A 19293-nucleotide genomic window follows, 5' to 3' on the forward strand; every position below is an offset into this window, starting at 1 on the left:
AAAGTGCATACAGGATCATTATGTGATCCGGGTTTAACAAACACCTTTGAGGACATCTGTCTTTACTCCCGACCCATTTTTAGCCCCAAATATTTCACTGATTCAGCTTTTGCACACAAAAGCCCCTAAATAGTTGCATATGGACAAGCAATTGTACGAATTTGCAGTGGAGGAGAAGACAGGACTAGAACTGAGATCAAAGAAACAGGCTGTAGTTCTAGATCTTCAGTCAAGTTCTTCAAAGCAGTAAACAGCAAATGAACACTCCATCCCACCAAATCTTGTTCACAGGCCTTTGCTGAGCCATTTCCTATTGAGAAATGAATGCTGCCACTAACCTAACTGACTTTGACCAAAAAAGTGGATCTCTCTCTCAGTTACCAATTCATAAATACCAGTAATGGTACTGACCTGCTTTAGCAACTGCTCTGAAGCTTACTCATTAAAAGCATTTCGGAGGAAAAATGTAACTTTTAATTAACAGTTTATTTTCCCTTTACTTGTAGGGCCAATTTTTTGTTCCTCTCATCCCTTGGAAACTTGCCTTCCCTGGTGTTATACATTAGCTGTTGCACAAGTGCTGCTACTGCTGGTACTCTGCTGCTTCTGCAAATCAAGACTTGAAGATTTACTCACGTGTTTGAATGGAACAAGAAAAAAAAAAAACTTTACCAAGAAACAGATACCAGATTCCTACACCAGAATACAACTCCTCAAGTAATATAAACTCTGTTTGTTTCTTCCACTGCTAGACTTGAATTGTCTGCCCCTATCATGGTCTCCTTACAAAACACTGAACTACATGTCCCAGAAGGGAATCAAGGGTTAGTTCAAGTAAATGGAAAAAAAAAAAGCATTAAAAGTTGCATGCAATAAATGATACAAAAAGGTCAGAAAGTCAGCACTGACTTTCCCAAACATACAGACAAGTGAAACAAAAAAACCCCCATAGCCCCCAAACAAAACAAAGAACACATGTAGTCCAAATAGAATCCCAGCATCATTAAAACAGGCTTCCTCTCTTGAGCAAGAATAATCATTTCACAATGAACAGATAAAGCAAATGAAAAGAAAGAATTCTGAAGGGGAGGAAGAAACTGCTACAATCAATTGGACCAGAAACACCCTCAAGATAAATAACAAAAGGCTATCAAGGACTTTGCTCCTCAGTATTGAACCCAGTTGTTACTGTGATGCAAATGAACCATCAACATACTAGCCAGCACAGTTGGAACAGTTTATCCTAATACTGTCACATGTATTTTTTTATCTCCAACTGCTGCTAGGCCTCCAGCATGGAATTTGCAATCCAGTAAGCAGAAATACGGGACTGTGATGAGATGAGCTTTGTGAGGAAGTGCGAATCGAAAGATTGCTTTAAACATACAGAAAACAAATATGAAATACTGCGGTATTCCATTCTAATAATATTGAACTCTGCGTTAGATATGTCAAATAAAGAAATACTAATATTTTTTGGCACTGCAGCCTAATGAATAGAAATAGAAAGCATATGAAGATTCTAGGCTTTATGAGAGCTCAAATCAAGAAAGTAATGAAAAAATTCTTGTATAGAGAAGCTGCTAAAGTTTATAAATGAAATGGGACTGCACAGAGAGGAACAGCTACAACACTGCAGCTTCAGTGCTTGCACTGTGAAAACCACAACAGTACTGCAGGCTGAACTGACAGAGGACATATAAAGACTCACCCAAATGCAAGTATATATAATTCTCGTGACAGGAATGATAGCTGTGTACTACCACAAATGGACATGAAGTTAAACAAACCCAGAATGGGATCTGATACAATAAAAGCCTGCTCTCTGGTTTGTTTCTGGATCCACTGAAGCTGGAGTCTACTTGCCCAAAATTTAATTTACAGCAAATACAAAAGATTGATGCAGAAGTAAATTATTTTCCCTCAGGTACAACCCTGCAATCACAATCCAGTCAACCTCACCGAATACAAGAAGAGCAAGGAAATGAAAGCAAAACGAAAAGCCCAAACCCAAGTAGTTTGGCAAGAATTATCAGTTCTGTAAAAGGCAGGAAGGTATAAATTTGACAAGCAAATTTAGACCATTATTCATTTTCAGGAACTGCTTTTGTACATTTAGATGACACTCCAAGTAAAAATTAGGTTCCCAATGTGAAAAATCAACAGACTGTTATAAAATAATATTTAATAAAGCATACTCAGTGTAAAGAAAATGAAGACTTCATGTAAACAATTTTGACTTCAGTATGACATGCTTCTAGAAAATAAAACAGGTTAAACTGTTTTTATCTTAAAGTGAATTAGTGAAAGTGAAAAAGTGAAAATGAAGCAGTATCGAGTCTGCAATTTTACAAATCATCAGTTTCACTGCTTGATAAATAGAACTAAACTTTTTTTCCATTTCTGACAGCCCAACAAGTTTCTACCACAGTCAAAACCTGTAAACTCCCTACCAAGAAAAAAAAAATAAAAATCTTACCAGGCTTTAAAAACCAGAACAGACACATATATTGTGTTTTCAAAAACATTTCTATTTAAATGACCAATGACATAGAGGAAACTACACATGAAATTTTTGCTGAGGACAATCAGACTAGAGAACTCAGGCATTTTACAGCACGCTTTCTTCTCACAAAGTTAAAGTACTCTTCCTAAAAATCTTTTTTCCATGTGAGCTTATAGATTCCTGAAGAGATAGACAGATAGACCTTACAAAAGCTTTATGTTAGTGTCTACAGTGTAAGAAACAACAGTATTATCAGCTTCTATTTGAAATTTAGATAAGTTTAAATGTAGTTAGCAAAAAGTTGGGGGGGGAGGAATAGTTAATGGTCAGACAACAAATACCTATTTTTCTTTTACCAAAATAATTTATTTTCCCTTGCAAGTCGTAGGATGACCACATCGACTCATCTGTAAAGATTAAATTAGTTCAAGACAAAAGAATGCATTGCATCACAATCTGAACAAACAAATGCATTTCACTCACCAAAAAAGAAGCAAATTCTATACCACAAACTACATTTTCACCAGACTGCTGACAAAGCAAAAGTTATGTAGTGACTTAAGGCTGCATTTTTTCCAGCCTTTGTAACTGTGAAGTATCTACATATATACAAAGTAATGTGAGCAGTCAACTGCTTGCACACAGTTCTCGAGACCTTCCCTTTTGTGGTTTGTAACTATCATTTTCTGAAAATTACTTGCTTAGTTACATTTTTATTATTTTAGTCTAAAAACTGTTCTGGTTACTGTTCTAAAAAAGACAAGTACCAGTGGCTGCTTCACAGAACTCAAAATAAACCACTTTAGATGCATTACCCACATAACAAATGAAGACTTAACATCCAGAGTATAAAATTTATCTTCCAATAACTTTATGAGAACGTGACAATCTAGATAATGTTACTGGCAAAAAAAAGTTTTAAACTATGATGAACTTGCTCTGTTCAAGTTTAGAATTATAACTGGGGTTTTGTTATATCCCATCTTCTCAAGCCAGTTAGAGCAACTTACTCTCAGGAGACCACAAGTGAACAGATATGAAATACAAAGAAGATGGTAGTCAGTCAATTACAATATAGGAGAGAGAAACACAAATAAAATTCCAAGAAAAAAAGTAAATAAATCACTACAGAGCCAGACTTTCAGTCACCTCTTAGTTCTTCATTCTGTTGGAAACTGAGACAGTCTGATTCCCAATTAAGGGAACCTCTGTCCAGAAAACAAATGGAAAACGCTGTGGCAAAGTACTGAAGGACTGACTGGGTGCTCACAAAGTGGGCAGTTTGTTAGCTACAGCAGAAGCTGAAGCTGGTCTCTGGACTACACCCAGTATGTATACAGCTGCAGTCTACACCTGTGATACAAACATGTCTGCAAGAGGAAAGGTGTAAGAATAGCACCAGATAAGCTTCAAGCTAAGGATACCGTTAGGTCATGTTGCAAGTTATCACAGAAATCCTAATGATTCAAACAACCCTATGTGCTTCCAGATTTTTCCAGAAGGATAACAGGGACAGAACACCCTACTGATTTTTCCAGATTAAGTAGCACATGGCACAGTAACAGAGCACAGATTCAGAAAGACACAGCATATCCACATCCAGACCTTCTGTGGAATCCACAGGTTTTGTAGCTGTGCCATCAGTTTTGTAGACATAACTACCGCAAACTCAACTAGATTAATGTTTGTTGAGAGTGCTTTTTTTGAAAGACACCACAGAGTAAAAAACAAAGAAAAAGCCTAGAAGTACTTACCAGCTGTGCCCAGTAAGAGCTCCCCATCTTCTTTTGCATGAAGGGATCCTAATCCTAAACCAGGGCCAATTTCTACCTAAGTGAACTTAAAGTTCACTCCACAGTTCCAGAAATATGTGGTATTTCTCACTGCCTTTCCTAAAGGGTTGCAGAAGGCACACAATGGAACATCTGTTCTGTTCTGGCTCCAGCAACAAATACATTTCAGTGGTAGATTAAGTGGTCCAGAACCATCCTTACCTAACTGACAGGGGTATAGTGAAGACTGTTTATAAAGCCATACAATGATGAGACATACTAAGTATCTTTATCAACTCATAGTGTTCTACCCAGCATGACTACACTAAAGACAAAGAACTTGAAAACTCTACAGTTACAAATTACTGTCTTTGTCCTGCTGTTATACTGCAACGTATTATTATTTGCATTTTCATGTTCTTGCATACACCTTCAGGGCAGGAATCCTATTATCTTAACTATTGCTATTGTCATGTAATTCTACAATGCTTTAAAAAATATAAGTAATAGTGAAAACTAACCATATACAATATACAAGAAATCCTTATCATCCTCCCTCTAGATTACAGTAGAAAGTTGGATTCAGTATTACTAGGGACACTCAGTTGAGAAGTTTCTTTAGACAATTTTGTTCGGAGTTTCATTGCAGCTTAAAAATTTGGGGAATAACAAATCTATATTTAAACAAGTGTGCCTGAAGCTTTCTAAAAGGTCAGACAACTCAGCAAAATAAGGCAGCAAGTACATATACAGCCATGAGCACCTATGCTTTTTTTGGTAACAATTTCCACTAAAGAAGTGACGAACTTCATGACAAAAACCAAAATACATTCCTTCTATGTGCTAATTCTTCAGCTAAAACAGGTTTTTAGCTAAAAGAAGATATAAGTTAGAAATATTAGAATTAAGACAATGCTTTGGACTAACACCTTCTTAGCTATAATCACAAATAATTGCCTCTTCTTATACTAATGAGCAAGGCAAAATGGAAAGTAATTTAGACAATTCATTCAGGGTAATAGCTTTTTGAGTTAATATTACTGCTGAGAGATCCATTCTCGATTTCCTCGAGTACAATAACAGAGCAGCAGTAAGTTTTCACTTCAGAGAGCTTTTATATCTTATGTAAATATAAACAGAAATCCCATTATCTATTGATAAAACCAACAAAGCAAGTTAAATAAAGTTTCACATGTTACAATTTCTTATAACAGCCATCAGCTCGCTGGATCACAAGTGTAAATAAAACACTTCACTTACTGAAATCAATGAGAAACCTTCCAAATCCTTGCCTTTGGTATTGGGGCATGATCATTATGCAGGAGACATTGTACTTCTGCTGGCAAAGCTTTTCCTGTGGGAAAGAGAAACAGATCGAGTACATCAAAAGCACTGCTGAAGTGGGCAATTGCCTGCACCTGCCACTGTCCTTGTAAGATATCCCAATAAGGTGAACAGATGCATGGGGTCAGTAGCAAAGTCAAATAATTCTACATTAATATTTAATTATAAGAAAGAAGTATCAAACATACCCTTCAAATTATTTTATTAGTTAACTACTCAGCATCTTAAAAATTAAATACATTGTCTAACAGTGTAATGAAGTTTAAGTGCTGTAAAAGAGGAAGATGGGAAAAAGAGCGAAATACTTTCATGCTTCACTAACCATTCTGTCAAGGATATATAAGTGGAAAATAATATCCATACACATGGTGAAGTTGTATTTTCTGCAATTGCTACACTAAGTGCCTGCTGGTTTCCATCTTTATTTTGTCTTCTCTCTCTGAATGAATATGGGGTTAGGGTGGAGGGGAGGAACCTCATACCCACAGAACTAAGAAGTTATACTTGAAGCATACTAACTTTTTCAAAGCTGAATGCTTCTCACCTCAATCCAAATCAAGGCAGAATGCTCAGAAGCCAGAGCTCTTTCAGACAGAATGAAGTCACACAACATACAGGCAATGTAGGCAAATACTACACTGATTATTTAAGACGACAGAAGGAAGAATCTAAACTAGGAAGCTGTTCTAACAATGTAAAGGTTGTAGTTCTTTCAGATTTATTCATAAAAAGGAAGAGTGTTGAAGACTTGTTACCTTTAAAAGGTTACACACCCCACCCCCCAAAATCAGCACTAGTTAGTTTTGAGGGAAACAAAATAAATCAGCCAAAAATATCCAGGTCAACATAACTGACAAGAAGTTGTGGCAAGCACATGTAAAGTTTAAGACACCACCTATCACTTCAGGCTCCACACATAAGATGACACCAGACCAGAGGTGACACTGACAGGATCACATGCCAGTACATTGGTTTCCAAACATTTCTTCAGCCGTGAAAGCAGATACCCAAGCCGTATTTTGCAAGGTTTCTTAGTTTCTACAATATGGTGACATTTTTCTCTGTACAGGTTCCCAAACTCTCAAGACTGCTGCTAGTATGAAGTTCACATTCTGGCAACGTATTTGTAATCAGGGAAGAAAAGCCAGGGTGTTTCTGCCAGCAAGAGCATATACAGGTTTTTTAAAAAAAATAAGAAAAAAAAAAAAGGGGGTGAGAGGGGGGAGGAGGGGGGGCAGAAACGAAGACACAACACATGTCATTCAGTAAACAATTTGAGATGAAGCTTTTTTCCTAAGTTTTGGTAGCTAAAACATTCATGACCATCAGATGTGACAAAGAGACTGCCCAAAAGCAACAGGGGTGAAGGGGGAAAAGAAAATGCATCCTTGCTGAAAGAAGGAACAAACATCAAGAGAGACTCACCTTAACACCTGCAGTATCTAGAAAATACTTGCCTATATCAGAGTTGACACGTTTGTATGCCACAAGAACTTCTGACTCACAGAAAAGACAGTGCAAATTGTGCCTACATACCTCACTGCTACTTTAATCCCAGCGAGGCCCACACCTCAGAAGGAATCAGTCAGACCCCCAAGAGATCACTGTATAATATGCAGCACACCGACAAGATTTTTAGACTTCTTAAAAATAATACCTTCATACAAATCACTTCTTAAAGAAAGAAAATTATATAGGCAATAGGAGGTGGTCATACTAGGGGCAAGAAGTACTGAATTTCTGAGTAACTGTACCAATTAATCACATTTTTTATGGACAAATTATGGACAATAATGGAAACTTTCCTGTTGCAGGCACATCTAATTATATTTCATCATTATTTTTGGTCCACATAAGTATTATTTTCGCCTATAGCAGCTATCTATTGCTTTAAAATTCAAAGCAAAACCACAACCAATAGAGACATCAACTCTAAAGAAGGCATCCACCATAAAGTTAGGCAATGCATTCTTACATTCAGTGCAATGAGTAACTGCATTAGATCAGACTGTACACAAGAGATGAATATAGCTGGCCATTTATGTCTAAACACACAGCTTGAACTGCTAGCAGTAAAGCCATGAGAACACATCAACATTTCCAATACCTAGCACTTTTAGAAGTTAGACTTGGCATACTATTGGAAAAATGGTAGGGGGAAGAAGAAGATTTAATTTTCAACTGAAACCACATTCTGGAACCAAACAAAACAAAAACAAAAAAAAACACCAAAAAAATACCACCCCCAAACCAACAAAAAAACCCCAACACATGTGGCTGAATGCACATATAATTACTCAATTTGCATCAGTCTTTGAGACAAGAAAGTACAAGTGTATTTGAAACATTGCAAATTATGAGATTTACAGAGAAGATTTCAAGCTTCTGAATTGTTTTTCTTTGCTGTTGGCACAAGTATTCATGAGTGGGAATTACAAATGTTTAAGAAAATCCACACTTTTTTTTTTTTTACCTTGGAGAAATATCCAACTAAATGGCAGCCCTTCTCATCATTTTTTGTAAGGACATAGAAGAGGAATGGTTCAACATCATAATACAAGGTTTTGTGGTCCAGAAAGAGCTTAGCTAGCAAACAAAGATTCTGACAATAAATTTTGCTCACATTTCCGTCAACCTAGAAAGCAAGACAGATGCAGTTATTTCCAATGCCACCAACATGTTAGGACAAAACAACTTATTGAATCAATCATATCCTAGAAGGAAATGTGAACAATATGGTGTTACAGAAAAAAGCCCAACAAACAAAAACACATGAAGGTTCAGAAAAGAAATGCCCCAGCTTCTTGTTAAGCAAGAACTCTCCAGTTAGTAGTAATTACTTTGCATTTGTAAGTATCCTCGAAGTATCCGGATTTATTAAAGTAACTTCACCTCTTAATTGTTCAAATTAGACTTAACTCTTTCACTTTATTCCTGGAATGAAAATGACTGGCAAACAAAAAAAATATACTAGTTAAAATTATATTAAACTGTGGTTTGCTAGAAGGCAGTGGTGAACAACCATTAAAAAAAAAAAAACCAAGAAAAACAATGAAGTATATTATGTTGAATCCTTAAGGCTTAAGGCCAATGAATGAGTTGCCAGTTACGTATCAATCACAGCAATGTTTTAGATAAATTAGACAAGACAAAATTTTTATGCCAGACTAAAACGCTATTGAGTGAGAGAAGCAAATTTTCAGGCTAAGTACTGCAATTAGTCTAGGTATGTTACAAGTGTGAAGAGTCAAGCTGTGACTCAGCTACAGAAAAGCCAGACACAGATGCAGATTTCCTAGATCAATTAGTTACTCCCTGAAAGGGAAGGCTCAAAGGCAATAGCACTTTTGAAATAATCTTCTTAATGGAAAGGTTTGCTTGTACTGATGTTCTTTGATAAAGTCACTAGCTGTATTTCATTCACAGAGACAGCCAAATGGTATGCCTACCGTGGGGAAAAAAAAAAAAAAAAAAAGAAAGCTATATTCTGTTCTAATTTGGTTTTAGTAAAAATCCTGGATAAAAATCTGAGTAAAACCCAACCTTTTGGATATATTTAGGGATTTCAAGGTGACTTCAGTAGTATAGTTGCATTATCTGGATTAAAGAAAAAAAAACATTTAATAGACAGCTACTGCTCCTAAAGGCATCAGAATAAACTTGCATACAGTACTCAAGAACTTACCAAATACATTAAGCTCTCATACAACTCACCCTATTGTCTAGATGCTTTTTATTCCTTTTCACACTTATTAGCAAGTGTGCAAATCAAATGCAAACATTAAGCAAGTAGAAATCACTAGGTAAGCCATAAGCCTGAAAACCCAAATTATGTAAGCTATCTTTTTCAGTAAGAACATTAGAAGAAAAATGCAAAAAACTTCTTAAATTCCAGGTAAACACAGCTTGTTCATTAGTTTTAAATGTGAGAAGAGAAAAAAGGAGAGGAAAAAAAAAAGGGGGGGGGGACTTTTTTTGTTATTTTAATAAAGTTTTTATTCACATGTTGGCAGTAGCTGATGAAAATAAACTGGAAAGCAGGATTTGTCTATCGTATGCTGCACAGTTCTTAACACCTGCTAATAGAGAAACTGTAAGTTATTTTGGACTGACTAGGGCAATTTTGTTTCTTGACAGGAAAAGAGTAAGTCTGTTTACAACTTAAGTCTTTTGCTGGCAAATCTACCATCTTTATAAACAAGAAGGAAGCCATCTTGATGCAGATAGCTATTTTTTGTAATAGCACAAAACCAAACAAGTAAACCAAATATTAAGATCTTGTTCTAATTCAAGTAAGGACTTCAAGACTGCATCTACCATTGTTTGAACAGATAATGGCAATGACCAAGCACAACAGATGTTTATACAATATGAAAACACAAGTTTCAAGTAGAATCTCTGATACCTGCAATTAAAAAGAAGTTATCAATACACACTTCTAAATACTGCTGTTGAGAAACAGCCTCAAAAGGAATCCTAGTAACCCCAGCAGTCTTTTCTGTTAATGCAATCTGTAACAACTCTTGAGAAATAGGAACGTGAAGGTTAATGCACAGCTTTAATAACTTCAGGCATATATTTGAAACAGAATTCTATTGTTCAGGATATCATTAAAACCTCAAACTTTAAAAGTTGTTGTCTCCCAAGAGAATAATTTAGATTATAAAAGAATACATATCCTCAAACTCAACTCTAGACTTTCTAAATTAAACGCAGTATGTTCTGGCCAAAGTTGGACTCAACATCTGTCACTCCCAACCAGGATGTTTCAGGGCAAGTTTCTCAAACATCCAAAAGGAACACAAAAGCACTTAGTAGATAAGTTTTTATTTTCAGAACAATACACAAGAAGCTGCTTTGCTTGCTTTTACACATTGGAAGCATGTACATTACAATTAGTATTCTCTCTACACCCAAGATACTCAAATAGCCAGAAATGAATGGGTGCAAGAGGTACCGTTGCTGAGAAGGGAAAGCCAATCCAGTTAAAGGGCTTCCATTGCAGTCCTCGTCTAAGATGCATGTTAAACAGGTACCTTAAGAAGTTGGCCAATGCATGAAGTACAAGTGAAGAAAGCAAGAATAATGAGAGAACATGGCAGGGTGGAGCAGGACAAGGAAGATGGACTTGGTTTTGCAGTATAAGAAGAATCTCCAAGGAAGTATTTAAGTATGTCAATTTTCACTAGTTCTACAACTAGTCTGTAATGTCTACAAATTGGTTACTTTCAGAAATTTAGATTTATTTTTTTTTATGTACTTACCTCAAATACTGAAAGGTCATTTCTTCTGTAGATTTCATTGGCTGGAGGATGAAACCAGCCACATTTCTTTGAGTGCCTTAACAAAATGTTTTTACTTTTCATGTATTTAAGACAGAATTCACACAGGTAAAGCTTTGGTAATCTGTATGAAAATTAGAAAGATATTTTGTAAAAAAGAAAAAATCGTTAAATTCTGTAAACAAAAATGTTACCACAAAGTGAAAGGCCCTCCCCATGTAAATATAAGGTACCATAAGTAAATGCTGCTTAAGTTTAAATAAATAAATAACATTACAGTGAATGATGAAACATACACACATCAGCCACTAGAAAAAGGAAGATAAGAAAAGATCGGATTCAAGCAATCACAGTGAACCTAATTCAATAGAGTTGGATTGCGGTCAGCTGTTTTGTGGTCCAGCCTCTGGCAGATCCCCGTTACTTCCCCCTTCCCACATTCCACCTAAGCTTTTGCTGTGGTCTCCATCATAGTAGGCACACTGGAGTCATACCTCAAATTTCACCCTTCTTGTTCCAGTGAAGACAAAAGACAAAGGAGGCACACAGCAGAATACAGGGAATCTCCTTCCCCTTAATTTTCCTTTTTTTGTACATAGGGAAGGCTAGGAGATGTTTTTTCTTTCCACTGTCTTCCAAATAACTTGTGTGGGACAGCAAACTGTAGTAGGATTGTACCCCCTCACCTCCATCTAAACTATCACTTTACTTCAACACAGAAGCCCATCCAAACAGTTTGCACACAGGCAAAAAGTCTCCCTTCCACACATCTCCACAACACAGGCAACTAGATGACTGTACTCCTCCAGGAAGGATTCAGTTCAGACTACGTACATACAAGTAACCCACATGCCCCATGTAAGACAATACTGACAATTGTTCTACATAACAGAAACAGTTCCTTTCAGTGACTTTTATGGCTTTTTACCTTCATTTTTAAATAACTGAAGCAGTGGAAGACTGCTGCAGAAATTAGCTAGTCTACGAAGTTTTAGAGCAGAGGACAACCTTTATTTGCTCTGAAGCTATCAGCACATCCTGGGATCTCGTTGGGATCACAGCTATCGTTTACACTACTCCAGTATTCTAAGAAAATTTATCAACAACATAAAAAGTAGTTTGAACTCTTTGTTCCATGATGTAATCCCACTGCACTCAGAGTTGAGAAGCACACTGCCTCCTACAGATGCCATCCCACTGCTGCCACATACTAGTAATTATCCATTATTACGCTTCTGCCTGGGATTAATTTACTTGATGCAACAGGTAACTCTCTCATTCATAATATGATATAAATTGAGGGAATAAAAAAGTAACTGAAATAAAATACTAACACTATAAAAGCAGCAGTAATAAGTGGAAATAGAAGTGCTCTCTACGCTTTTTTTAACCCTTGATTTTTATATTACAAATTCATGATATATCACTCGTTCCCACCACGCAAAGATGACAGTATCTGGGAACGAGAGGGATGGAGAAAAGGCAGTTTACAGTAACACTGTGTAAAGGCATTTTGGAACAGACCACATAACTTGGTTGCTTGCTATAGTAGTAGAGCTTGACAAACGTACAGTTCTGAAAATCTCCATGCGTGCCATAGATCCTGTGGATTCATAAAACATTTATTTTCGGCACATGCAAAAGTCAGCAGAGATCTATTGAGCACACATACTAGTTCATGCTCTCTGCCCGACTCCAAGGTGTGCCCTGGCAAAGAAGGCCAGAAACGAGACATTGTTGCCATAACTTGCTCACTTTGACTTTATTTATCTAGCATGTTCAGACTTCTCCCTGGTCCCTAAAAAAAAGGAGGTTAAATTCTGGATGACAAACAAGATTATTTGCCCTAAATGGCCAGAAGTTGGACATGCCTAGTTGCAATGGTTAAAAAAAACCAAAAAACAAAAAACCAAACAAAAAACCCCCAAACAAACAAAAACAACAAAACAAACAAAAACCCCAAAAGACCCAAAGCCACGCCAGTACACAGTGCAAGATTATGTTTATGCTGGACGAGGAAAAATCAGTCTTTTTAACGCATCTTTGATTAGAACTAGTAAAAAAACCCAACCAAACAAAAAGACAAATCTTTGTTCTCACTTATAATTACAAAAGCATATTTACTTTTAAAAGTTGTAAGTTATAAACAATTACAAAAGAGTAAGCAAATAAATTACAATTAACACAGTAGTAAAAATACCAACAATGTATGACAATCTTGACAACTCGCTACCTTGCGTATTCCTGTGGGTAAGGTGAAGAGTACCAGGTCTGGATCTCGTATTTTCCAAACTCAATCACTGAAGGGTATCGCCCACTTGTTTCACCAGTGTTTTTACACCCAATTTTCTGTAAGGTGCAATAAAAGCAAAATATTAGTCATAGAAAAAGTACAAGGAAAATTAGCTTTATATCATCAATTTCACCCAGTGAAGGTGGAAGAAAGCTGAAGTATTCAAATCAGTTGCTTAAGTTCCTCCAACCTGGACAGACAGTGTTTGCAAACAACCAAATATAAACAGTGAAGATTTCTTTCAAGGTGCCAAACAACTGAACATGAAGTTAAGCAAGTAGTGCTTACAAGTAAGTGCATACAAATAGATGGGGTACAGCCCAGGCAAATAAGAGGCACAACTGCCTCCATTCTCTTGTACCGCAGCATCTAGCACGAGGACTTCTCTACAGTTCTGGTTCAAACTCAAAGCTGTCCTTTTGTCAAAACAATGAGGGAGAAGGCATCAGCAGAACACTTCCACACTCCTTGGAATTTACCTCATAATAGTCAACAGTACACTAACACACACTAATCTCTGATATCATACTGAAGTTGAGCTGTTCAGTGACTGCTAGACCCTACAGAGCTTGCAAAATACAAAAAAAGGAAGAAAGGGGCGGGGGTGAAGGGGAGTAATTTCAGTGCCACAGATTTTAGAAATCTTATTACCCAACATTTTTGGACTGCATATGAAAGACAAAGAAAGGAGGCAGTAGGAACCATTTCCACAAGCAAATGGAAGTACAAACTAATAACAAAGTTGAATCTTTAAACTTGGTTTGAATTTATTGGATAACACACTCTGAATTAAGACTACAAAAAGGTCACTGCATTGACCCATAGCAGGTAATGTCAGTTCTTGTAAACTAAACCTGAAAAAAGTGACTTCCATTCCTGAAAAAAGTATACAACATAATCATTTATGATGCAATTTTATAAAAAGCAGCCGTTGAAACATTACATGCACCTCCCTTCTAACCCAGGTTCTCAAAAAAAATTAGTTGCTCATTTCATGGACACAGAAAAGTAAAAGTCCATTTTGCTACAGGAGGATTCACCTTCCATGTGCAGCTTCCTTGGCACAAAAAAAAAAAGTCTCAAGTCTCCACAAGCTTTAGATTAGTACTACATAGTTAAAGAATAGCATTAACACCAGCTGGTATAAACAGTTTTAGTCAGATTAAGCTCAAATATTTTCACTGCTAGAAAAAGTCTATAGTATTTAAACTCAAAGTGTGTTAAATCACTGGGTGAAATGAAGTTATAAACTCACTAACCCCAGTTTGCTACCAAACTGTATTTGCTGGGACAGACTTAACTTTTCACAGTGGCTGCTTTATCCACAGAGGAAAATCATCAGGCACATTCTTACCGACCAACAACCTCTCAGTCCTGACCAGGATGTCAACTATGCTTAATCTCTGTGCTTAATCAGTGGTAGTCCTGTGTCCAAAATGCTCAAGTACATCTTTCAAAATCTATCCCAAGTGTCACTTATCTGACGCATTCCAGTGTGATGCCTTGTCTCCTATCTAGGAGAATATAACTACATACAGTGTGTCCCAAAAATAAAGTCATAGCAAGCATGACACATTAGATCAAAAGGAATATATTAAAAATGAAGATGAACAGACATACGAAAATGAATTGATTTTTTTTTTTTAAATTTACAGAAATAACTACATTTTATGCAACATGATTCTTACCTCCAGGGAAAGTTCTCGAGCCTGCTTAAATACTTCCAAATCCTCCTGTGTAACAGTGTCCTTGCTTCCCACCAGAAATACATCCGTATTTTCTTGTTTGATGCTTAGTTTGATTTCAGTATCTGTTATTTAAAACCAGCAAAAAGTTTATTCACAGACATGAAGGTTACATGTGCCTTACCAAAGTGATACTCCTAAATAGGATTGTAGCAATGATGGCTGTTATGACTCCCCATTTTAACTAAATTTGGGATTACTACATAAGAGAAACGAAACCTTCCCCCCTTCTTGTTTTGTAGTTTGCTGTTGCATGAGCTATTTTTGGTACTTGCTTGTCAGTCTGTATAAGCCTTTACAGTCCAGTTCTACTACATTAGTTTTGAACCTCATGAAATGGAGTATGTTCTATCACTAGAACTATGCCACCTGACAAAATTCCAGTATACTCTACAAGGTAAAAATAAAAATAAGAGAAAAAAAAAGTTGCTCTTAAAAGTTGGAGACCAATGCTAAACTAAGTCCACATTCAAACATTATATATTTTTTCTTAAATAAAAGTAATTATAAAAAAGGTCGTTCACAGCAGTACAGATCAAGTGTTGTGGAGACTGTAGCAGGATGGAATTGTTCATGAAAAAGCAATGGAGCAGAGGGAAATGAATTGAAATGCCCACCATTATAAGCACTGACAGGACACAATCATGATGACAGCACTACTGCCAGAGAAAGGGCAGGGGAAGAATAAGGAAGTAGCATGAAAAGTGGCTACTCATGCGGTACTACACAGCCATAAGCAACATTATGAAGGCATTTGGGGCTCCTAATGTCAACTACAGATGCAAAAAATAATAAAAAGGTGGTGTGGTATTAGTCAGAAAAAACATTTTGGAAATTTAGTCAGCATTAGATAAAAGGTCAAAGTTTCGTTGCTTTTGTATGAAAGTGAAGTAAGAACAAGAGAAATAGCTAAGACCTATGTGACAATATAAGAATTTTGGTTTTGGACGGGACGCAGGTTTGGTTGGCGCTTTGACCTTTGCTTACCATCATCCTGATCAGGTTTAATCCTTCCGTCTGCCAAGCTCCCCTTCCCTGGTGAGGGGGTCCCCATCTGAGGGGTCACTTTATACTTTAATCTGCCTAGAATCCTGTGCTTTTTAAGGAAAGTTGTTCTCTTGAGGTGAGCAATTGCTTTAAAAGCATGTCCTCTAGACACACCCCATCCAGAGGTACAGGCATGAGAAATAAACCTGCTCCTAACCTCTTTCTTTCCATAGAAACGGCTATTAGATTTTGATGTGGAAGATAATTCTGGTTTATGATGCAAACGTTTGGGTGGTGCATAACTTGGGTGTCCCTTTTTTCGAGACTGTCCCTGAGTGGTATAGATATGAGAGAGTCCATCAAAGAGTCCCTTTAGCTGACTGTTATTAGGAAGGCTACTAAAGGAGGGTATGCTTGACTGACTGGAAGAACTTTGGGGAGAGTTAGAAGAAGTGGAAGTGCTGGATTTTTGCGAACTGGGGCTCTGACCAGAGATGGGGATTAGGGGTAGAAGTGAAGAAGGTGGAGGTTTTAGCTTTTGTGTGGTACCTGTAGCCAACACAAGAGAAGTGCATGACTGTTTCTGAGAGACCTTTTTCCTTGGACGATAGTGCTTTGAAAAGTCTATTATTTCACCTCGTGATCTGCGACCATCAGGTGATGGTGTAAAGAACTTAGTAAGGCCATCAATGAGCCCTTTGGTTTTCTTGTTAACTTTAAGTGTAGAGGCAGATATGTAGGTGGAGGTGGTGGTGATTTTGGTGGTGGCACCAGGCCGAGTGGGGTCTGTAACAGGCAATCTGCTGCTTGAATCCTTCACAGATGCAGCATGACCAGATGAAGGTGTGGTACACACTTTAGTCTTTTGACCCCTACCAGGTGACCCCCTTCCTGTGAATGCATTCATGGATCCTTCATCACTGGTTACAGACCTATGCAAAAATTTGGGAAATAAAAATCAGCATTAAAAATGTATAACTACTGCCAAATAGTACTACAGTTTATACAAGTTATTTATGCCACTGTACCTAAAAATCTTTTAAGACATTTAAAGACATATGCACTTTGGAAATACATTTCATGCTATGACATAACAGCCAACTGGTTCCCCCAACCCCCTTTTCCTTTTTTTCTTTTTGACCCCTCTCCCCCATTCTTTAAAAGATAGTCCACAGTACATATAAATAGAAGCAGCTAGGATAGGAAGATGTCACAAGTATACAGCCTTCCTACCTACTTTCAGGCATGGCAAAAGAGTGTGCTGCTTTGGAGAAAAACATCAACGCACTGTGTCTGAATACAATAACTGCTCCATCACCATAGAGTTTAATGTACACACAAAGGAGATGTACATGTTCAGTGTTAATAAATTACTGCATATCAAAACACTTTAGACTACATTTGCTTAAACTGCAGAGAAAGTCTATTAGTCCTTTAAAGCAATACAGTCAGTTTTCAAGAAACTGCTATTTTTTCCACATTCCCATTGGATTATGTATGTCAACTCTAGTAGTAAAAATTACTGCCAAAGACCTAAAAGCAAAATGAGGTAGTTTATGAAGAGTGTTACAACAAAAGCAAAAAAAATAGACCCTGTTTTCTTTAGAAATTGTAACAATAGCAAAAAAAATAAACCAAACCAAACCAAAACAAAACAAAGAGGCAAAGGAAAGGAAAGAACAGAACAGTAAGACCAAGTGGTGTTTGTAGAAAAGCCGTAAACCAATCAGGCCTAACATGGAAGGTGTTAAGAAAGAAGAACAGTGAATGTTATTTAAATGCTAGGAAGAAAAAGGGCATGCTGAAAGCCAACATTTGTTACACCAGAAATACAGGTTTAGCTGGTCACTAATGACTGAAGAGAGGAACAGTGAATGATACAGTGAAGAGTAGTAGATATTGTAAGTATATAGAAACAGAACATTTAAAAATATTTGCAGTAAAAGGAATAGGTATCAGGAGGCATGATCAAATTGCAAATCCAAACAAAGCTATATAGTCGCATCAAATGCTTCCATTCCCTTTTCCATCCTGCTCTTTGAAGTCAGCTTATTTACTCTGCAGCAGAAAGTTTTCTTCCACAGATTTGCCTTCTTAATTGAGATGCTGAAGTAATTAATTCCAACAGGTTACTTCTAATTAAAGATTGAACAGCCTGGGGCTACCATCTGGTTTACTGAAGTCCAAGGGCCCACCAGTTAAAGAACTAGCCCCTTTTCCACTCACACATCCTTAAATTTGGTTAGCTCCTAAGAGGCAACAAAACCAAAAACTTCTAAGTCTTTTGAATCCTTTGGTGCCATAAGCTTATGTCCATCACAAGACCTATTCTTATTACCAGATGTAGTAATCACCATCAGTGCCAGAGGCACCATCACACACCTGGTTTTAGTTAATATTACACAGTAATTTGCCTGTGAAGGGCCTCCTACAGATGGTCAACAGGCAAAAAATTATTCCAGTACTACTGGACAGATTTTCTTTGTACTACACAAAAAGAACTAAGCGGCATTAGCTAACCTTCCTGTATTTCATGTGGCCATGCACTTTTATGCATGACACTGTCGTCTTCTGTACTCCATAATCACTTTTAAATAGAATTCCATGAGGAAGAGTCTCTTCTCTTATCGCATCTCCTAACCACTATTTTTCCAAAACAACACTACTTTGTTTTATATATATATTAGACATTGAAGTAATAGAAATAGTATTGCAAATATTCAGTATAGAAACAACCCCCTCAAGTACTACTCTAACATACTCATGTGGCTCATGTGCTACAAAGAAAAGAAAGTCTTTATAAAAATATTCATAATCATCATCCAACGCTAAGAGAACGTCTGCATCCTTCAGCATGACATTTATATTTTTAAAGTTGTAGCTTAGAAACCCATTAGCAAAATATAACAGTAAAATCCTCACAACCTTTCCAACCTTTCTTTTACATGTACGAGGAAGGAGGAGAAGCAGAATTACTGTGTCAGACAGATATTCCTGCTAAATCCACTGTGGGAACCCAAATCAGGGACATGTTTTTAGAGAAGTAAGATAGCAGTACTGTATTTCCCTAACCTCCAATTGAAGGCTTAGGAGTTTTCAAAGGGGTAAAACCAGAAGTGTAGATATGTTTTTATTATGCACACACAATGACATATAGGAATTTCAGTTACAACACTGAAAGTTGTATAGTTATTAAAATGACCTTCAAATTCTTAAGTTATTTAGTCAGGAGGAGAATGGAGAAGTAAAAAAATGTTTCACCCACTCTTCCGTTAACAGCATGCTCTCATGAACCACTACAACTACATCTTTTACTTGCACATAGCACCACATGTCATCCTTGTCCTATACTACTTTCCTAGAG

General features: G+C 36.9%; 1 protein-coding gene across 1 annotated transcript in view; it reads right to left on the minus strand.

The window, feature by feature from the left end:
• The window catches only part of KAT6B (lysine acetyltransferase 6B), a 114922-nt gene that overhangs the window by 23012 nt on the left and 72617 nt on the right, over positions 1 to 19293 (minus strand). The window contains exons 7-12 of the mRNA XM_075026722.1: positions 15930 to 16861; positions 14886 to 15007; positions 13138 to 13253; positions 10887 to 11028; positions 8096 to 8257; positions 5539 to 5632 (exon numbers count right to left, since the gene is read on the minus strand). Of these exons, the coding sequence (XP_074882823.1) occupies positions 5539 to 5632; positions 8096 to 8257; positions 10887 to 11028; positions 13138 to 13253; positions 14886 to 15007; positions 15930 to 16861 (1568 nt within the window). The remainder of the gene's footprint in view (positions 1 to 5538; positions 5633 to 8095; positions 8258 to 10886; positions 11029 to 13137; positions 13254 to 14885; positions 15008 to 15929; positions 16862 to 19293) is intronic.

This window comes from Buteo buteo, chromosome 4 (genome assembly GCF_964188355.1).
Source record: "Buteo buteo chromosome 4, bButBut1.hap1.1, whole genome shotgun sequence".
Classification (NCBI taxonomy): domain Eukaryota; kingdom Metazoa; phylum Chordata; class Aves; order Accipitriformes; family Accipitridae; genus Buteo; species Buteo buteo.